Genomic DNA, 23233 nt, shown 5'->3' on the forward strand with positions numbered 1-23233 from the left:
CACTAACCAAAGTTTGATGACGGATTTGTAGAACTTCCTTATTTTGCAATGATGCCACTCTAGAACTAAATCCTTGTGCTTGGTTTGTTTACTTTATAGCCTTGCTAACTTGTAGTGCAATGATTACTCACTGGTGTGTTAGTAATAATAAACTACTTTTGTTTCCCCCCAAATAATAAGTGACTTCCCAATTATTTGCCCATTCTGCCAATTTATTGTGCTCCAATAGTTGTTCCAATAGTTTTTTGCTGCTCTCCTCTGTCGCCCATATCCTTGAATTTTGTATCATCTTCATATTTAGAAAATGTGTTTTGGATTCCAAGACTAAATTATTAATGTATGCTCTGAACAACGGTGTTCCTTGCGGAGCATCTTTACTCAATTTCTACAATGAATGGTATTCCCACTCTATCGTACTTTAAGCACAAAATGCTGTCAGGAGGATGGAAGTTCCAACGGGTTGGTAACTGGTTCTCTGGGTATGGACTCTAACGCTCCCTTTAAACTCACCAGGGCCCCAGTTCCCATGCTCCTTTTAAACTAACTGTGTTCACAAACAATGGCCATTACACTGGGTGTTTAGATGAGTATTGACACTTGCATTTGAAAATGGAATAAAGGATATATAAACGAAACAATAAAAATTCCAAACCAAAAATATTGCCAGTTTGCATTTTTAAAGTACGCAGGGAAAAGGTATCAGAAGCATTATAACAGTTACCTACCTGTCAGAAGTAAACAATGCTAAAGGACTGGCAGATAGTTAATATAAAGTCTCTGTTTAAGGAGGGGTCTGGAAAATACCCAGAGAATTAAAGATGAGTCGGACCAATGTAGTAAAAACTCCATTAATCCAGCAAGCTCACGTTTTGGTGGAGTCCAAAAGGCAGATTTCCAAATTATTGGACGTTATTCAATCAGAAACACAATTCACTTTTAAGTAATGTTTTTGATGTTACACAGTATGATCCAGAGTTTGTTGCCCTCCTCTTTCGTTATGACATAGAAGCTTCAGCCTATCAAGTCTACACCGTCACCCAGAGCAATCCCATTGATCCACTACCCCACATATTTCCCAGTAACCTATTTTCTCCTGTGCCCGTCATCTCCACTCTACTTTTGCCTGCCGGCACCTACCTGCCATAGGGATAATTGGCAGCAGCCAACTATGCTGCCAACATACTCCCATTCATGTTACCGTTCAGTGGCTAACAAGATCATCCGCAGCCCTTTAACCTATGGTTTCTGCTTTATGACTAACTAATCCGTTCACCATATGCCTTATATTTCAACTTGAACCACAAGAATTAGATTGATTCCCTCCCTTTCTAAGTTCTCTTACAGTCACCATCGGGTACTTATTTTCCTGGAAAAACACTTTTGGGAATTTATAGTTTTTGCTTTTGATATTTCCATCTATCCTTGTGGTATGAACTCCCTATCATATTTTGTTTTTCCCACCTCAAAGCTTGGATAGTCTTCTTAGCCACAGTGCCTGATTTCCTCAGTGGCTGTCCATCCTGCTATTTTTCTGTCTTCTCAAGCAATGAGTACATACCAGTTGGATAGTGCAGTAACTGCGCACCCTGTCTTAGCTTTCTGTAATTTCCTATTCAATCCCGAGCAGTCCCAACCTCCTTTCATTACTCTATATTTTCTTATGGAAGTTGACAATATTCTTGATATTTTTTAAAAAAATGATCCGAAGCTCTTTCCTCAGTGTATGGCGAAATGGATCAACTCTCAATTCAGCTCCTTGTCCGTCCGACCTGGCGAAATTTGAGCTGGGGATCTCTGCAGATTGGAGTAATTTGCTCAAACAAAAAACACAATCTGGAGTAACTCAGCGGATCAGATAGCATCTCTGGAGATCATGGTTTGGTGAAGTTTCAGTCGGGTTCCTTCTTTCCCAATTGAGGAAGATGGGTTTGATAGTAAAGGTTTAGTTCATTCTTTGTCAGAGCAAATTAAACACAAAATATAGAACAACATTTCAGAATATGTTGAGATGCATAACAAAACTGACTGGTGCTTGTTGAGAGAAGAGTATGACAGGGGAATTTATGAAAAGAGGTTAAGGCCATAATACGTGAACCTGAAACTTTTAAGACCAGAAAAAAAAACCAAACAGCAAAAAGAACTGAACAGGTCAGTCAGCATCTGTGGAGGGAAATGAACACATGCTGTTTTAGGTTGGGACCCTTCTTCCGATCCGACCCCAAATTATTGTTAGTCCATTTCCCTCCACGGATGCTGCCTGACCTATTGAGCTGTTCCAACAGTTTTGGTTTTTTTGCTTAGGTTTCCTGCATCTGCAGTCTCGTGTGTCTCTAGGAACTATTAAGGTCTGGTTAAAAAGTTGAACATGTTGATTGGAGTGTTGGCACTGCAAATTAAGGCACACCCAGGGCCTTTTTCAATTACCAAATAATTGGTGTAACAAAACTATTTTCTAATGAAAGTTCCTGAAGAAGAAAGAAAATAAATCACAGAAGCTGTTGTGTTTCCTCTGTGTTCAATAACATTGTTCGTTTTAGCTTCTTAGTCTTGCATTTCAACACAACTGTGTTGTACCATGAAACACTCGGCTGATCTGACAGCATCTGTGGAACGATAAGCAGAGTTAATGCTACAGGATGAAGACCCTTCATCTGATTGTCTGAGACGTTAACTCTGTTCTTCTTTCTATAGATGTTGTCTGTCCTGATTTGTTTCTAATATTTTTTATTCCAGATTACCACCATCTATAGTTTTTACATTTTCACAGGCTGTTGATTTGCTATCAAAGTAATTGTAGTATTTGGAGACTGGAGAGGGCAGATGCTGGAATCTGGCCCCAAAAAATATAAATTGGTGGAAGAACGCAAAGGGTCAAGCAACATTTGTGAGGCAAAGGGATGGTTGATATCTCCGGTCAAGATCATTCATCATGAGAGTGTAGAAGGCAGATAGACAGTATATAGAAGACGAAGAGAGTGAGACGAAGACTGGTAAGTGGTAGGTGGAACTAGATAAGAAAGGACTGATGGAACCCTTGTGGGGTAAGGGATGAGGAAAGGCAAACTAAGGGAGAAGAAGCCAAAGTAGATATATGTGGTTAATGGGGAAGGATAATGTTGAAGTAATGGGGGAGGGGAGAAGGAATGGAAAAGGTGGACTTTGGGATAGAGATCCTGGGTGTACCAGTAGGAAATGAACACAGAGAGAGGGGTGATTTAACCAGTAACTGCAGTTCTTTCTTACACAGAGAGAGGGGCACCTGAAATTGGAAGATTGTGTTCATACCATTGGGCGATATGCTTCTAAGTTTGAAGTTGTGGCATGCCATACTGTGGCAGTGGAGAAGGCCGAGGATGGGCAAGTCAGTATTGGGCATTGGAAGGTGATTTGATGACATGCAACTGCGAGCTCAAAATGGCCATTGCAGATGGAGTGCAGCTGCTCTAAAAACGGTCGCCTAGTCTATGATTGGCTTCGGAGGCCATATCACGAGTACTGAATGCAATAGACTGGGTTGGAGGTGGTGCAGATAAATCTCTGTCTCATCTGGAAGGGCTGTTTTGATTCCTAGATGGTAGTGAGGGAAGTGGTGAAGGAATAGGTATTGCACCTCCAATAGTTGCAGAGGAAAATGCCAGGAGAGGAATGAGTGGTCTCGGGAGTCACAGGGAATGGACTCTTTGGAAAGCAGAATTAAAGGATATAGTGGAAAATATGACCGCTGGTAGGACCCCATTGGAGCTGGTGTGAAATGGCAAAGGATGATCTGCTGATAAGTAGTCAGAATTCATGTATGGAAAATGGAGGAAGTACATGTGAGAGCTTTGTCAACAATGGTAGGGAAACTCCATTTTCTGAAGGAGGAGGCATTTCTGAAGCCCTTTCTTGAGAACAGAAACTGGAGAAGCGGAGGTGGTGTTAGTATCCTTGCAGTAGGCAGGTTGGGAGGAGATGTGGTCGAGTTAGCAGTGGGAGTCTTCCAGATTTTTTATTAGATAATGCTGTATAATTTGTCTAGAGATGGGGATATCTCAAAGGAAGAGAAGTATGAGAAATTGAATTGGACTGAATGCAATACAATACAATACAATGCAATATATCTTTATTGTCATTGTACAACGAGATTGGGAATGCGTCTCCCATACGATGCAATAAATTAAGTCAGTATTGCGAGGGCAGAGTGGAAATTGGTAGCAACCGTCATAAAATTGATGAGTTTTGCGTAAGTACAGGACGCAAAACCATTACAGGCTTTGATTTGGCGAAGAAGGTTAGGGAGGGGTATCACTGCCAGTAGTTGCCTGTGCAAATGCTGAACTCCCCTAGGGGAAAGGCGACAAGAAGGTCATGTCTGGTGCGACGTTAGCCAATAAATAGGCAGAGATAGGGGTTAGACATTGACCTTGGGATAAACAGAGAAAATAAGGAGCTTCCTTCCAGCATTACTTGCTTGCATATGCATTCTTGTTACTCATTATATTTACTAGGTTAGCCACAGTTATTTTGAACTCTTGTATAATTTTGACAATTTGATGGATATTGCATCATCCAATACTATTTGTTAGGAAAAGACCTCAAAGAAATACAAAAGAATTGCCAGCTTTTAGCTATCTGAAGCAATCATCGAAGATAAATGGCTAATTGAGCTAAATGTCCTAATCATTTTCCTGTATCATAATCATAATTGTACTTTATTAGTCAAGATGTGTAAGAAAGAAATCTGCAGATGCTGGTTTAAATCGAAGGTAGACACAAAATGCTGGAGTAACTCAGCGGGTCAGGCAGCATCTCTGGGGAGAAGGAATGGGTGATGTTTCTGAAGAAGGGTCTCGACCCGAAACGTCACCCATTCCTTCTCTCCAGAAATGCTGCCTGACCCGCTGAGTTACTCCAGCATTTTGTGTCTACCTTTATTAGCCAAGTATGTTTTGCAACATACGAGGAATTTGATTTGCCATACAGTCATACCAATAAAAAGTAACAAAACACAAAAATACATTTTAACATAAACATTCACCACAGTGACTCTTCCATATTCCTCACTGTGATGGAAGGCGAAATTTTTTTCAATCTACTTCCCTTCTTTGTCGGGGGTCTCGAGCCTTGACGGGACAATCTTGGCTTCCGTAGCCGGCGGTCGGGCCCTCCGCGTCGGGGCGATCAAGCTCCTGCATTGGGGGTATCTCAGCTCCCCCATGCCAGGCGGTCTGACCACGGGTCGGGGCTGGTCGAACCTTCTGTGATTTTGGAGCTTCCCGACATCAGTCTCTACCCGAGACTGCGAGCTTCTTGATGGTGAAATCCGCAGGCTCCGATGGAGGGTCGATCCCAGGCAAGGGATTGCACGCTCCGATGGTAAGTCCACGTCCCCGCGGTGGGGCTCAAAGTCAGTCTTGAGCAAGGCCGCCAGCTCCATGATGTTAGGCCGCAGAGCGACCGGAGATACGATCCAGAAAACAATCGCATCTCCTGCAAGGTAAGAGATTGAATAAAAGATTCCCCCGCCCCACCCCCCACGTAAAACAACCCAGAAAACATTAACACATACTTTTGAAATACACTAAAAATAACAAAAAAGACAAAAGGACAGACAGACCATTGGCGAGGCTGCCATCACTGACGGCGCCACCCGGTGTTTGTGAAAGTGCTGCAGTACTAAATTTGGAAATTTAAACGTAATAGAAAAGATACGTAATAGAAAAGAGCCATGTGTATTTTGTTCCAAGGTGAAAACTTGAACTTTCTATGGGGGTTTGAACTATATAATACCAAACCTGGAAAATAATCTGTTTCTGGGCACTTTTCACTGCAGTACCGCCTGCTTTCGGGTTTGCCCTAATATTCAGAATGGAAAAAGGGGGTGTATTTTGGGTGAATTAGCACCATTTCAAGGGAATTCAAAATATTGAGAAATTCAGGTAATATTTGAAATTTATTTTGTTTCAACGGTTTTCATGCGGGCACTATTAATGTTTATTATAAGTGTGGGTACAGATTTGTAATTCTAACGTGTGTTTATTGATAATTGAAATGATTTATTGGCCTCTTGACCCTGTCCATCTGTACGTAAGAGGTCTATTATTAAATGTTAGGAAGATGTGATTCATTGACTATTATACATGTTTTCAGCATGTGTACTTAAAAGTTAAGTATTGAAATAAGTTAATATCTTAAAATTGTTTTCTCAGATTCAGTATGATGGAATATATGCAAACATGCGTATGGTTCATATTCTTACATCAGTTGTAGTAAGTATACATCTTGAATAATTTGTAAAATAATTTTCACCATATTTAATTCTAAAATGTATAGTAGTTTTAGTTTTGAAATTTACTAGCTCTGGAATAGTTTTTGTAATTAGTTATTTTGACAACTACCAAATTGGAAGATATTGAATATTTCATGCTAAATAGAAAAGAGATAGCAGCTTTCATTTTGTTACATAAAAATTGAACATCCTGATTCAATTGGTCTTTGGGAATTTATTGTGAAGAAATATCCATATTGTTACCTGAATGAAGCCCCATAATTAGCTTTATTTTCAATTATTTCATCCCTTCATGTTGCACCATGGTTAGAATGTTCCAGTTACATACGACCCAAATTGTAACTATGACTACAAACATAAGGCAGTCAGTAGTCTCAATAATAAGCGTCCTACGAACAGAGTTCTGACTTTTTCAGCCTCCACATTTGTCAGCGTCATTCAGTAGGTCAATTTATAAGGGTCCAGGAAAGAACTGCAGATGCTGATTTAAATTGAAGATTGACACAAAATGCTGGAGTAACTCAGTGGGACAGGCAGCATCTCTGGAGAGAAGGAATGGGTGATGTTTCAGGTCGAGACCCTTTGGACTGATCTTTAAAAAGGTCACCTGGTGCAAGTAGCAAACAATGGTGCCTTTTCGGCTTGTACTCGCTGGAATTTAGAAGATTGAGGGGGGATCTTATAGAAACGTACAAAATTCTTAAGGGGTTGGACAGGCTAGATGCGGGAAGATTGTTCCCGATGTTGGGGAAGTCCAGAACAAGGGGTCATAGTTTAAGGATAAGGGGGAAGTCTTTTAGGACCGAGATGAGAAAGTTTTTTTTCACACAGAGAGTGGTGAATCTGTGGAATTCTCTGCCACAGAAGGTAGTTGAGGCCAGTTCATTGGCTATATTTAAGAGGGAGTTAGATGTGGCCCTTGTGGCTAAAGGGATCAGGGGGTATGGAGAGAAGGCAGGTACAGGATACTGAGTTGGATGATCAGCCATGATCATATTGAATGTCGGTGCAGGCTCGAAGGGCCGAATGGCCTACTCCTGCACCCATTTTCTATGTTTACTTCTTACCTGGGGCAGTTAGATTCGTTTTGGGTATGTTTTGGGTACATACATGCATGTTGAATGTGGGTTGGGAAAATGGGTCATGTTTGTTGTAACTGCACTCTGGTTTGATAGCAAGAGATATTTGTGGAAAGAACGTCGATTAATTGCTTCAAACCATAATAGCAAGAAACAGAGAAGTGATAAAAGAAATTGCTTGCACCCAGGCATCTTATTGCTTTACTTTTAAAGTCATTATTCCAGCATTATCAATGGTTAGTTCCATGCAAAACAACTCCTACTACTAAAAAAAAATCTCGGTCTGATATTACATGATTGGAGAAACTTAAAAATTCTTTCACTGTTACAATGGCCACTGAAAGGAAATGAGAGGAGCAATAGCAAAACAACTTCAATAACAACCATGAGAGCACTAAAACATATGGATAAAATTTGCCAGGAATGAGTCGGGATTGCCAGGATAAATCTGGCCCCGGGGGGGGGGGGAGGCATTAAATTGGGGCAAGGCAGATTGCAGCGTTATTAGGCAGGAGCTAGAGAAAGTAAATTGGGAGCAGCTGTTATTGGGTAAATCCACATCAGACATGTGGGAGTCATTTAAAGACCAGCTGATCATAGTTCAGGACCAGCATGTTCCAGTAAAGAAGAGGCATAAGGATGATAAGGTAAGAGAACCTTGGATAACTCGAGGGGTTGTAAATTTGGTCAAAAAGAAAAATGAAGCATGTGTAAGGTGTAGGAAGATGAAATCAGACGGGACCTATAAGGAATGTAAAGCAAATAGGAAAAAAAACTCAAGCAGGGAATTTGAAGGAATGAAAGGGACAATGAAAAGTCATTGGTACTTTGGATTAAAGATAATCATGCCTTTTTACATCTATCTATATATTACTAAAACTGTTTGGGGCTTGACACAGCCAAAACGGTACATGATAGCGCGGCAATTTTACGCCCACACTCACCGTTCCCCGGTGGACTGAACAAACCCACTTTTGTTACTTTAAAAAAACAATTTTCCTTATCAACTTTAATAAATGCACCCCCCCCCCCCCCCGGAGGACCTCTGCTTTCCCGGCGTGCCCTGCGCCTGGCCTTCCTCCCTTGGTGCAACGCGCGGTAGAGGCGGTGACGCAGGATCCACAAGATGGCCGGTCCCTGCCGAGCGGCAGGAGACGCTTCGGCTCCACGCCTGTCCCACAGGAGAAATGGGGCTGAGATCAATGCCTTCTCTCTGTCCACTCTCGCCCACCCACGGCCCTGGGAGACACTTCCCGCCCGGCAACGGATCCATGCAGTCAGGAGATGCTTCGACTCCACGCCTGGCCCGCAGGAGAAACGGGGCCGAGGCCAGTGCTGTTTCCCTGTCCCCCCTTGCCTGTCCACGGCCACGGGGGCACTCCCGTCCCGGCAATGGCTCCGCTGTTGGTGCGGGTGGAGGAGGTGGGGGGGAAGGGGATGGGGGAGGGTGCTGCACCAATGCAGGAGAGGTTTGGACCCAACGGGTCCACTTGGTCTAGTGTACATTAAAATAAAAACCAGGGTAACTAGGTAGAGAGTAGGAGCACTCAAGGATAAAGGAGGAAATTTATGCTTGGAGTCAGAGGTGGTAGGTGAGGCACTAAACGAGTACTTTGCATGTGGATTCAATAAGGGGAAGAACATAAGGAGGGCAGTTTAAGATCTAGAAGGTAGTGGTGAGTCTTGATTCATTAAGGTGGATAATTCTCCAGGGCATGAAGGAATTGATCCCAGGTTATTGAGAGAGGCAAAAGAGTTTGTTGAGGCCTTGATGAAGAAATTTGTATCATCTCTCGTCTCGTATTGAAAATGGCGGCGTGTCCAGACGCAGCAGCTTTGCGCTCCGCCATCCGATGCAATTCGGAGCAGCCCAGCACCGAACGCGGCTGCGAGAAAACCGAAGAAAGTACAACCGGGAAACCCAGAAAACATAATGAACACATACGACCACTGAAACGTACCTACAGCTTGAAGAAATCCAGCACCGGCACTGAAATCCCGACGGTGCGGGCGGCAGCACGTCCGGACACAGCAACATCGCGCTCACCAAAGCGCTGCAAACCATGCACGTAGCAGCCCAGCAGCGGTGGGAAAAACCTTACCCGCACCGGAATCCAGTCGGAGCCCGTCCCGTGGTGGCGAGTTTTGACTCAGCGGCAGCGCGTCCCCCAAGGCACTGCAGCTCCCGGAAGGCGGACAGCACATGGAGCCGCACGGAGCTGCTCAACATTGGACGCGGCTGCGAGAGACAACATTGGACTCGGCTGCGAGAGACTGGCTGGTGAGTACCACAAAACCAAAATCCCGACGGAGCTCGGCAGAACAGGCCCCTGGATCACCACACCGGAGGGATGGAGACGGAGCCAGCGCAGGGAGAGGAAGCAAAAACGTGGCCAGAGCGCGGGGGTGCAGGCCAGGCTACGGAGGGCCCCACAAAGACCATCCCTACCAAGCGTCTTTCTCGCCAATGTCCGGTCACTCTTCAACAAGCTGGATGAGGTAAGGCTATGGATCAACACCCAACGATCCCTGAAAGACTGCTGCGCGCTGATCTTCACGGAGACGTGGCTCAACCCGATGGTTCCCGACGGGGCTGTGGAGCTAACGAACCGGTCACTACATCGGGCCGATAGAACAAAGGACTCCGGTAAGAGCAAGGGCGGTGGGCTCTGTATCTACATTCACAATGACTGGTGCACCAACCACTCCGCATTAGAGAGCTACTGTTCCCCAGACCTGGAGTACCTACTGCTCAAATGTAGGCCGTTCTATTTGCCGCGGGAGTTTACTGTGGTCATCATCATGGCTGCATACATTCCCCCACAGGCTAATGCTAACCTAGCGCTAGCACAACTGCACTTGGCCATCAGCAAGCAGCAGGATGCCCACCCCAACGGCGCCTTCATTGTTGCTGGGGACTTTAATCAGGTCGACCTACGAGCCGCGCTCCACAAATTCCACCAGCACGTGCAGTGCCCTACCAGGGGCTCAAACACGCTGGATAAGGTGTATACCAAAATAAAGGACGCCTACAGAGCTCTCCCCTGGCCACCCCTCGGACAATCCGATCACCTCTCACTGCTTCTACTGCCCGCATACAAACCCCTCATCCGCAAGACCAAACTTACAATAAAGACGGTCAAAATATGGCCCGAGGATGCTACCCTACAACTCCAGGACTGCTTTGATCTCACCGACTGGGACCTGCGGTTCTGAGATAGACGGAGGAGTACACATCCACTGCTCTCCTACATCAACTGCTGTGTGGAGAATGTCACGGAGGACAAGGAAATAAAGATGTTCCCAAACTGGAAACCCTGGATGAATAAGGAGGTACAGATCCTGCTGAGGGCATGCAACAATGCCTTTAAATCTGGTGACACTTCAGCATACAGTGTTGCCAGATCAAACCTGAACAAAGGTATTAAAAGGGCCAAAGACACCCACAGGCAATGGGTGGAAGACCACTTCAACACCACGGACACCAGAAGCATGTGGCAGGGTGTCAGGGACATCACTGACTACAAGAGCAGCCCTGCCAGCCCCCACAGCGATATGACACTAACCAACGAGCTAAACACCTTTTTTGCCCGCTTCGAAACTGGCAACACCACCTTGAGTGGAAGAACCCTAGCCGAGGCGGAGGGACTGGTCTTGCAACTGAGCACACAGGAAGTACAACGCGCTCTGCAAAGGGTCAACCCACGCAAGGCTGCTGGCCCGGATGGAGTTCAAGGAAGGGTACTTAAGGACTGTGCTGAACAGTTGGCTGAGGTATTCACCAGGATCTTTAACCTGTCACTATCTCTGGCTATGGTCCCCAAGTGCCTGAAGTCGGCTACCATAGTGCCAGTGCCGAAAAAAGCAAAGATCACCAACCTGAACGACTACCGTCCGGTTGCCCTGACTCCGATAGTCATGAAGTGCTTTGAAAGGCTGGTCCTCTCACACATCAAATCCAGCATCCCTGACTCACTGGACCCACATCAATTTGCATACAGGGCAAATAGATCCACAGAGGACGCCATCTCTCTGGCTCTTCACACTGTCCGGACTCACCTGGAGAGACAGGGCACGTACGTGAGGATGCTATTCATTGACTATAGCTCTGCCTTCAACACGGTCATCCCCACCAAGCTCATCACCAAACTCCACCAGCTAGGCCTCAGCTCGTCGTTATGCGACTGGATCCTGGACTTCCTGCTGGACCGACCGCAGGCAGTGAGAATGGCCTGCACCTGTTCTCCACTATCACCCTGAGTACCGGCACACCACAGGGCTGTGTTCTGAGCCCCATGCTCTACTCCCTTTTCACACACGACTGTGTTCCTGCATTCGACACCCACGCCATTGTCAAGTTTGCAGACGACACAACGGTGATCGGGCTGATCTCCAACGGTGATGAAACAAAATACAGAGCGGAGGTGCAGAACCTGGCGGACTAGTGCTCTGATAACAACCTGTCCCTAAATACCACCAAGACCAAGGAGCTGATCATCAACTTCCGTAGGTCACACAACGGGGGATACGCCCCGATCTTTATCAACGGGGACAGTGTGGAGAGAGTGTCCAGCTTCAAGTTTCTGGGCACTCACATTTCGGAGGACCTAACATGGTCCAATAACATTGCTGCGCTGGTCAAGAAGGCACAGCAACGACTGTTCTACCTAAGAACACTGAAGAAGTCTGGTGTACCCCAACAGCTGCTGACGACATTCTACCGCTGCACCATAGAGAGCATCCTATCAGCTGCACGGAGGCAGAGAGGAAAGCTCTTCAGCGGGTAGTCCATAGAGCTCAGAGGACCATCGGAACACAGCTACCAGCCTTGGAGGGCATCTACAACACACGATGCCTCAGAAAAGCCATCAGCATCCACAAAGACTCTTCACACCCCTGCAACAGTCTGTTCGAACTTCTACCATCGGGCAGACGATACAAGGCCTTCTACGCCCGCACCTCCAGACTCAGGAACAGGTTCATCCCCAGGGCCATAGCTGCTATGAACCGGTCCTGCTGAGCCGGATGGTCACATCGCACAGTGATCCGGCACAGATCTACTTGCACTTTATTCTGTTTTAAAACTGTTACAATTTGTTTCATTGGGTTGTTTAAATTAATACTGACTAGCTAATTAAATTAGGGGGTGGAGGGAGGGAAGGGGAAGGGGTGGAGGTAGGGGGAGGGGGGAAGGAAGGGGGGAGGAGAGGGTGCTGCACCAATGCAGGAGAGATTTGGGCCCAACGGGTCCACTTGGTCTAGTTAGCTCTAAAGAGACACAAAAAGCTGGAGTAACTCAACGAGACAGGCAGCATCTCGTGGCAGTTGCGCCGACCCTGCCACTTCCCGCTTTGACCGGTTTTTCACACTTCACCTCATCCCTGCAAAAATACACAATTAGAGTCCATGGGAGTGCAAGAGGTGGTCTGTAGTGCCAAAGTAGGATTAGGCTATCTCTTTTTAAATACTTTAATGAACTGTTTCAAATGGTGTCCTTGGCTTTGTTTTATTGTGAAACACTCCATAATCTATTAACTCAGTGTGAACAAATAACTCTGCTTCCTCTTAATTATTCTTGTGAATCTTTTCTGCCTTATTTATGTGCTGTCCACTGGTACTATGCACCCATTATACTGCTTGGAAGTGTTGACTTGGAACAGTCGGGACCATTCTTTTCCTGAGATATGTTGTGGGGTATTGCCATGCTTCTGACTTGAATGTGTAAAACTACATTGACACTTCAGTGCAGTATGCAAGGACGGTTTAATTATTGGAAGTGTTTTCATTAGATAACATGTTAATCTGAGGCTCTACACCAGCTCGGGTAGATGTAAACATTCCCTTGGAACTCTTCAAAGGAAAGCAGGAAGTCCAGCTATCTTTTTCCTCTTCAACTAATAATTTTAAAAGCAGATCAAAATCATTAATTAACTTGCAGTTTACAGAACCACGCTGTGCATAAATTTGACGTGATTTTACATGTATATCACAAACTCCTTCAGAGGTTAATTACAATTGATGATTCTGTGGGGATGCAAGGCATTATGTAAATGGAAGCGTTTTTGCTCTCAAAATACTTTGGAGGTTTGAAAGATTTTTGGTTTAATTGTACTAGAACCACAGTGAAAGACAAAGATTTAACATCTTTTTTTATATAAGTGGTACATTGATTGTATAAAGTATTTGTCAACTAACCAATGCCTAATATGAATTCAAATTCATTTTTTCCCCCAAGTAAATGATTACATGAACAAAGAACCCAGTTGCATTTTGAATGGCTTGTTATGCTTGCAATCCTGCCTGCACTGATCTCATTAATGGTAACTGAGGTTATGATTCCTTTCTCTTTTCCCATCTCGTATTCCTCTGAACATCTGCCTATTATTGTTCTCAGTTTCTTTCACATATAAACCGTTGTCAAAAGGGCCCATGTTTCTGTGTCCAATTATTTTCAGCTACACTAGTCCCACCTGCCTGCACTTGTTCCATATCTCTCCAAACTAGTCCTATCCATGTACCTGTCTAACTGTTTCTTAAACATTGGGATAATCCCAGCCTCAACTACCTCCTCAGGCAGCTTTTTCCATACACCCACCACCCTTTGTGTGAGAAAGTTACCCCTCAGATTCCTATTAAATCTTTTCCCCTTCACATTGAACCATGTCATCTGGTCCTCGATTACCCTACTCTGGGCAAGAGACTGTGCATCTACCCGATCTATTCCTCTCATGATCTTGTATACCTCTACATGCTCACCCCTCATCCTCCTACGCTCCAAGGAATAGAGACCCAGCCTACTCAACCCTTCCTATAGCTCAGACCCTCTAGTCCTGGCAATATCCTCGGAAATCTTCTGTGAACCCTTTCAAGCTTGACAATATCTTTCTTGTAACATGGTGCCCAGAACTGAACACGATGCTCTAAATGCGGTCTCACCAAGGTCTTATACAACTGCAACATGACCTCCCGACTTCTATACTCAATACTCTGACTGATGAAAGCCAATGTGCCAAAAGCCTTTGACTACCTTATCTACCTGCGACTCGACCTTCAAGGAACGATGCACCAGCACCCCTCGATCCCTCTCTTCTGCAACACTCCCCAGAGGCCTACCATTCAATGTGTAGGTCCTGCCCTTGTTAGACATCCCAAAATACAACACCTTACACTTCTCTGTATTAAATTCCATCAACCATTCCTCAGCCCACCAGGCCAATCAATCTAGATCCTGCTGCAATCGTTCACAATCAGCAAAACCACCCACTTATGTATCACCAGCAAACTTGCTAATCTTGCCCTGTATGTTCTCATCCAAATCATTAATGTAGATGACAAACAGTAACCGGCCCAGCACAGAACCATGAAGGCACACCACTAGTCACAAGCCTCCAGTCCGAGAAGCAACCTTCCATGATCACCCTCTGCTACCTTCCGTGAACCCGATTTGCTCTCCATTCAGCTATCTCTCCTTGGATCTCATGCAATCTAACCTTCCAGAGCAGCCTACCATGTGGAACCTTGTCGAATGCCTTACTGAAATCCATGTATACAACATCTACAGCTCTGCCCTCATCGACCTTTTTGGACACGTCTTCAAAAAACTCAATCGGATTTGTGGGACACGACCTCCCCCATGCTGACTCCCTAATCAGCCCTTGCCCACCCAAATGTCTGTATAACCTATTCCTCAGAATACTCCTTTAAAATTGTGAAAGAATAATTTTCCAACTATAGATGTTAAGCTCACTGGCCTATAGTTCCCAGCATTTTCCCTGCTGCCCTTGAATAGAGGCACCTCTCCTGTAATTAAGGACAACTCGTAAATTTCAACCAGGTCTCCCACAATTTCCCCTCTAGTTTCCCACAATGTCCTTGGATATTTCTGATCGGATATATCTGATTTAGCTCATGCCTTTGTAAGTGTTACATTTTGACCAAATAAATTGGACACCAATGCTGTAAACATTAACTAAAAATGATCGTATAATTTTGTGTAGATTCATTAGTGTTCCTTAACTTTTATATTGTGTGCTAATTGCCAAAACATTTAATTTTTATGATCATATCCTATCCAGTTCAGGTGCAGTTTTTATTATTGTAAACTGGAAGTCCAAAATTAATTTGCACTTCTAGGCCATCTAACTTCCCTTTTTTTTTAATCCAATGTGTATTTGCATTGAATTCCATTGCTAAAGTCTTTCCTTTCCAATATTTTTTTGCAATATCCCTAATAATTTCATACAAGTATCTTTTGGTGCTTTTAATTATCTGTTGTGCCTTGTATTGCATCCAAATTTGGATAAATTTAGCAGATCATAATACTACAAATTGAAAGTTATCTGCAATTGCTCCACTTGGATAAGGCCCAATGGAGCAGTTGCAGACAACTTTCAATCACAGTGGTTTTCCCTTGTACCTTGTTTTTGCCCCCGTGACTAAAATTCAGTTTGTTGCTATGTCCCGAACTCTGTCCATAATTATCTGCACTTGGCTCCAGAGGTAGTTGCTTTCTTGTCTGAAGGTTTGTAACACCATTTCTACTTTCATCTTGTCAAAGAATGCGGTGGTAAAATTAAAATATTGGTCATTCTTAAACACAACATTTCAAGCTTGTATGTTTAGTGATGTATAGAAAATAAAACCCTTTTGTTATTTCCATTTATATTGACATCTTGCAGTTTCCTTTCTCATTCCTCAACTTTCAACGTTTTTCTTTTTTTAAAGTGCATTTTCCAACAACATGCATCAATTAAGTGAAGAAATTACATCTTAAAATGTTCAGTTTCTTATTTTTGGTAACGTGGTAACATCTTAAATGGATGTGGTTATTGAAAAATAATATTGCGCATTAGTGAGAAGAGTGCAGTTTGTCACAACAGCATGGTAAAAGTTTTTGTTTGCCAAGAGGATGAGTTATTTTGTTATTTACATTTTTTGTAATAATAAACATTTATATAGCCTTTCTTGACTTCAATGTCTCAAAACTAACCAAAGAAATACTACTGAATTTTTAAAGCAGGAAAAACATTTATTTTGCACACACAGACCTCAAACACAAAAAAATTAAATCATTTAACCTATTTTTGGTTTCGCGAGAAATCCCCTGCGCCCTGGAAGTATCCCCGAAAATGTGGCACCTAGGCTGGGCAAGGCAGTCAATCTCGACCTTATTGGGACTTCCACGGCCGATCGGTGGGTTGAATTTGCAACCTGCGGCCGGTGCTCTGGAACTCCAGCCCAGCTGGAGCCAGCAAATTTATCCCCATAGGCGACTTCCTTCGCCGGCTGGGTAAACCAGCAAAGCCCTGGAACCAAGAGTGCCAGAAAATCAGTGATGGAACTGTAATGAGTAAATATTAAATTTAAGTGCAAGATTATATAACTAAATTAATTAAGACGGGGTTAAAATATAAAACACAGCAGAAAAGCTAATTACCACCTTTTTAGGCTGATTATCAATTAATGTGCGAATTTACTTCAAAATGTTATTAGTATACAGTGACATTCACATTATTTTGTAATGTCTGTTTTTACTTTGAAATGCATTAAAAGAGGCTTGAAACTGGTAATTTTGTGTGTAAATTTTTAATTTTCCATTTTTGACCCCCGCTGTACGCCTCGCGCAAGTGCTCGGCTCTTTTCCCTCTTTTTACCTCACCCGCATGCCTGCACACTAGAGTTTTACTTTGAAGACCATAGACAATTTGGGGGAAAAAATTGTTTATTTCCTAACCAGTTCATGAACTTGATATCTTGGGAAATATACTCCTAAAATGGCAAATCTGCCTCATTTTCTTAGGCTATCTGTAAGATAGTGTTTTTTTTAAATTCTTGCTTTAAAAAATAAATTTCAAAAATTTGAGATTGACTTTTTTTATTCATTCCTACAACCAGTTCAGCCACAAATAGCTGCAGAATTTTGACTGGAAAAGTGTAATGTATTGAGATTAGCATTGGCAATGGGAGGGTTTGCTACTTATTTGGTCCTAAGTTAATGCCAGTTTTGCTCTTTGCACTTGCAGGGTGCAAAATGTGAATTAAAAGTGAAAAATGGTGGCATGTATGAAGGAGTTTTTAAAACCTATAGTCCTAAGGTAAGCACAAAATTAACACTGTAGATTTTATACAACTTTTAAATTAAGCTATTCTATGTTTAATGTTTTCCAGTGCATGATTGAATTGTGAGATTTTAACCAATGATGTCCAATAAAGTTTTTAATGTATCCAGTAATAGCCTAATTCCACTGCAGAATTTTCAGCCAATAACTGGACATCAAAATAGTATTGCTGTATTTATTACAATTGTTTTGTTTTACTATTGTAACTAAATTCTTATTAAATTGATTGTGTACATCAGACTTGTAACAGCGTTTCATAAATGGCTAATAAGTGTTAATTATTTTACTGTTAATATTTGGTTTGAAATTCTGCAAGTGATAGATCATTGCAATGTCAATTACAAATAGGTTTATCTTTTACTCCCATCAAACGGCAAATACTTTGAAAAGAACAGAAATCACAATCTACATTTTTAAGTAGCATTTCATGTTTTATGACAAGTTAAATTGACAATTTTGTGCAACCTCTACAAGTATTTGGTTAAAAAATAAAGTTAATTGATTTGAAAAATGAACATTTGAATATAAAAACACTGAAAATATAATAATCCTAAAAATATTATAATTTGTAAGAAGCTCTTCCTGCTGTTTCAATTGTGTGATAGCCTCATGATTATGGTGGGCAACCTAAATAGCAGACTGACCACTGAATACTGACCAGTTGATGTTTAATGGACGGGCTTATCTCCTCGAGCAGCATTTCTGTCCTGAATTGTATGAATGGCAACTATCAGCAAATTCTTTGCTTAACATAAGATCCCAAAGAGAGTAGAGGAGGCAAAAGCTCTGGAATTATTTCAGGAACCGTTGTAAGCTACATTGAGAATTGTTTGCATCACTCTAATTGCATTTAAGTAACAGCACACTTGTACATGGTCTGCATAGTTTCAATTTGTTCCTTTTCATTTCTGAAATGTTTGTTTTCTAAACTATTAACAGTTCAGAAAACAATTTAGTGTCATTGGTTACTATTTCTAATGCTTTTCTTTTCCAGTGTGATTTGGTGCTTGACGCTGCTCACCGAAAAAATTCAGAATCCAGCTCGCGAGAAGTGGGCCCAAAACGTGAAGATATTGTTGAAAGTATCATTTTTAAATCTGCAGATATTGTAATGCTGCATTTTAAAGATGTAGATTTAAATTATGCAAGAAGAGGTATTGACTTTTTAAACTACTTTTTAACAATGTGAAATTTATCTAATAATTATTGATGTTTGCTCAACTGGATAGCTGCTGGAGAGGTTCAGAATTGAAATAGTGTGCATAATGATTTGGTTACAAAACAGGATCCACCATCGTGAAGAAAGTGTTGTTGGTAATCTGCCCAGATCTTAAATAATTAAATGTAAAAAAACCATTAAGCCGTAAAAATTTAAAAGAAGAATTTCCACTCAAGCGTAGTTGAAGTGCAACCATGTTGTATTTACACAATTAATAAAGCTTGAATTCAAATCCACCTGGGTAGGAATATTTTGAGTTAAAAAAACACCTACCCCATCTCTTTCCTTCCCGCCCCCCATCAGTCTGAAGAAGGGTCTTGACCTGAAACACCGTCTGTCCATTTCCTTCCACAGATGCTGCTTGCCTGTTGACTTCAAGCATTTTTATTTTGCTCAAGGTTCTAGCATCTGCAGTTCATTGTGCCTCCAATGTACTCTGGTTCCATTCCCGCCTATCTAATTGACCGCCATTATCAATGGTTTTGAATTGTTTTGTGCCTGTGCCTCTGGTATCTCACAAGGATCTCTTCTTTTTTTTTCATCTGCAGGCTGCCCCTTAATAATCTTACCTGAAAACGCATATTATTTTTTCTCTTGGATACTGATAACCCTCAGTTTCATCTCACCAACACCAATATCTATCTCTCACCCACCAGCCATGTCTCCAGACTCCCTCCCAAGATGGCGCCCAAGCCAGGCGACTCTCTGCTTGCTGGTCCAAGAAGTGGATTTGCAATCACTCCACTCTTTTATTTCCTTTATCATGTATCTGTACACTGTGGACAGCTTGATTGTAATCATGTATAGTCTTTCCGCTGACTGGTTAGCACACAAAAGCTTTTCATTGTACCTTGGTACACGTGACAATAAACTAAACTAACACCTGCCTTGAACTCTAAATTGTTGGGCATTTTGCCTGATAACCAGTGCCAAAATTGCCTCCAACTATATTACTGAACAATTTTCTGTCCTTATCATAAGTGTTGATTCTTGGCCATTGACTTACTGTGGACTACCTGGAGTAGATTCAGTCATTTTGGGAGTTGGTGTCAAATTGAATCCCGAGTTGAACTTTCTGCGGCCACTTCATATAAACACATGACCTGCGTCGCATCACAACTGTTGTCCATGCTTTTATAATTTTGCATAATCAATGCCTGATTTGTTTTACCATTTATAAACGTGTTCATGCAAAGCACTGCATTATTTGCCCTACACTTATTGCCCCATCTTCAGTGACATACATTAACGTCATTTTTTCTTTCTTTTCCTATCCCTCCATTTTCTTGTCTCTGATCATTATCTTCAGTTCTACATCCCCTCGAGCCCTCCAATTCTGGCCCTGTTCTCTTCCCAACGTGGAAGAGCATGATTGCTACCACGACCCAAAGTTCTGGGATTGTTCTCCATCTCTCTGCCTTCCCATCCTTTTAAGATGTTTCTTAAAAGCTATCCTTCTGATCGTCCTATGTGACTTTGTGGGGTTTTTGGTTTGATATTGCTCCTCTGTATTAGCTTGAAATGATTTTTACGTTACAAGTGCTATATAGTTGTAAGTTGTAGTTGGTCTCATTTTATTTTCCCCCTCTAATGTTCTCTCCTTTTATCAAATTACTGGAACTGCATTTTGCTAACCTCCATATAGGATCTTGCCAGATGCACTTTTAGATGTACAGCTGGAATGTGATAGCTCCAGAGATTTTATGCTTAGAAATTGCATTTGCGACAGATTGAGAGAAGTCTATGTACTGAATGTGGAAAGCAAGAATGATTTGTCATTCAGACAGATGTTTTTATCAGAGATTTAAGTCCCTTGATAGTTCAGGGTCATTTCTCGATGAAATATTAGTCCTTGTTCACTTTATCTTCAATAGTTCAAGTTTATCCCCCTTAATATTTATTTTATTGATTCAGTGTTGCTGCTCTCTCATTCAGTTGAAGAGTTATGGGTTCATACTTGGCTCCAAAGACTTGAGTGCAGAATTTGGGCAGTGATTTCTGTGCACTATTAGTGATGCTGTTGTTTGGATGAGGCATTTAGGCAGAGGCCGATTTGCATTAAAGATCACATTGGTTTTATTGGAAAAAGATGTAAATTTTTCGGGGATTAAAAAAACACAATGTTAGCGATGCTTAACATTCGTGGGCAATATCTCTGGAGATAAAAACAGATGACTTTTATTGGAATTGGGATACATTAAAAAGTCTTAAGATGCTAGTTGGCGCACTCTGATTTGTTTCTGACTCCCTGGACTTCCATATGGCTTCATCTGAAGCCAGTAAAGTTTCTCCCATTCCACTGGTCACCCTGTTCTGCGGTTTGACCATGTATAGTCCATTGATGAACCTCATCAATTGTTTCCATATTGATTCCATAAAGGCGGTGGTTATTTAACACAAGCTGACGAATGCCTTGTCTTGAAACAACAGTAACTGGCAAAGAATTGTAAAATTCAAAGACTAACAAAATTGTTTTCAGGGGCATGTCTGTTGCGAATAATTTAGACTAATTGAGGTCTCTGTTAAAGAAATAAGTTTTCAACAACAATGTGCATCAGCGCTGAACAAATGAAGTCATGTTCACAGCTTCAAGTCATCAAATAGAAATGCTTGTGTATATTATATCTCGCTGTCACTATTTTGATGTGACAGCCACTCAACTATCTGTAATATAGTGACACGGTATCTAACAAATCATTTTAAAAAGGAATGTGTTTTTAATAATAGTTGCAATTTTATATTAATTATGTATCTATTGTATGCATTGTAGTGGAATGTAGTGTAGTATAGGTACGCTTATAAATATTTGGCCTTCAGATATATGACTGCTGCCAAAACATTGTTTGAATGCATTTAGACCACACTTTAATAAAAGTGCACAAATGATTGTCATATCCTGTAAATGTTTATAGTTCAGATATTCTCATGTAATCCTGATAGGCTAAAACGTTCTTGAGGTTTAGATTAACCTAATTAGTAAGCAAAATGAACAGCTCAGAATGAATTATTTATTTTGATCAAAGCTCTTTCTGTGAAAGTATCAGCTCTTAAATAAGACCTTTCTTTAAAACAGTAGTTTACTTGTATGCTTCACTTTTTTAATTTCAAAAACTATTTGATCTTGGATATGTGGCTGAATTATTGTTCAGGAGAATTAATCCACAGGAACAGAATCTCCCTATTCGTCAGTGTACATCAAATCTAGTTATTTGTGATCTGTAGTGGTTAGTTATGCAGTTGAAAGTTAGGGTTTTTTAATTACTACATTGCAAAAATGATAAAGTTGGTTAGTTTTGATAATTCGGAACTTAATCAGAAGACAATGCTCCTGCTACAAAAAGATTCTTTAACTGCATTCAAATACAGTGTGTAGATATCAAGTCTCATCCAAGCCTTTTTGTTGATCTGGTATTCGGAACAGGTTTGCAAAGTGCATTTTGAGTTTGGGTGTTAAATAAATACAGGTTAAATAATATAAATGATTTTTTAATATCCTCCCATTGTGTTTTTGAAAGCCAATTAGATTGATTGTATTTTGCAATTTTTTTTGGTAAACTTGAAACATTTTATTCCACAAATTCATGCTGAAATTGGTTTGATGGGAAAGAATGCAATATAGCTTATGTAGTGTTGCTGATAGAACCTTGATGAATTTCTGAAGTGCATCCTTAGGTGGACCTCAACCATAAATCTCTATTGATGTAGTGGCAGTATGTGTAGGAAGACCTGGTGCCATTCCACCAGACATGTTCTGTTCGGTGTTGAGCTATCTGAATATTGCAACAACATATGTAGGGTGCCCTATAAGGGAGTGGGCAAAGCTGGTTCCCTACTTTTATGGGATTAGACAGGCCAATTGACTGGTCAGTGGGCAAGTCTTTTGGGACCAGCGACCACAGTTCTATTAGCTTTCAAATAATTATGGATAAGGACAGGGCTGGTCCATAAGTTAAAGTTCTAACTTGTGGCAAAGCCAACTTTGGTATTAGACAGGAACTTGCAAAAGTTGTTTGGAGTAGGTTGCTTGCGAGCAAAGCGATGCCCAGAAAATGGGAGGCTTTTAAAATTGTAAGTGATAATTCAAGGTATGCTGTCCCTGTTAGAATGAGGGGCAAGGCAGCTGGGAGCAAGGAGCCCTGGATGATGAGAACAATTTGTCTCTGATCAGGAAAAAGGAGGCTGGGTCAGGTATAGGTAGCTGGAATCAAGTGTATCTCCAGAGGAGTATGGGGGTTTGAAGAGAAGGAAATCAGAAGGGCAAAATGGAGACATGAGATATCTCTGGCAGATTAAGGAGAATCCAAATAGATTTTATGTATGTGAGGGTAAGTAGAGAGAGAATAGGGTCCTTCAGAAACCAAAGTGGTCATCCATGTACAGAGCCACAGGAGATGGGCATGGTCCTCAATTCTGTTTTGGCTGTGGAGAAAATAATGAAGACAAGGGAACTTGGGAGAATTCCTGGAGATGTTTTGAGGACAGTCCACATTAGTCAAGGAGGTGCAACATTTGCGGAGACGTCTGAAGGTAGATAACTTTCCTGGGCCTG

General features: G+C 41.9%; 1 protein-coding gene across 8 annotated transcripts in view; it reads left to right on the plus strand.

Moving 5' to 3' along the window:
• The window catches only part of atxn2 (ataxin 2), an 81451-nt gene that overhangs the window by 16373 nt on the left and 41845 nt on the right, over positions 1–23233 (plus strand). For all 8 annotated transcript variants that reach the window (XM_078421581.1, XM_078421585.1, XM_078421586.1 and 5 more), the window contains exons 3-5: positions 6189–6248; positions 17370–17441; positions 18460–18619. In XM_078421581.1, coding sequence (XP_078277707.1) covers positions 6189–6248; positions 17370–17441; positions 18460–18619 — 292 coding nt within the window. The remainder of the gene's footprint in view (positions 1–6188; positions 6249–17369; positions 17442–18459; positions 18620–23233) is intronic.

This window comes from Rhinoraja longicauda, chromosome 25 (assembly GCF_053455715.1).
Source record: "Rhinoraja longicauda isolate Sanriku21f chromosome 25, sRhiLon1.1, whole genome shotgun sequence".
NCBI classification, from domain to species: Eukaryota; Metazoa; Chordata; class Chondrichthyes; order Rajiformes; family Arhynchobatidae; genus Rhinoraja; species Rhinoraja longicauda.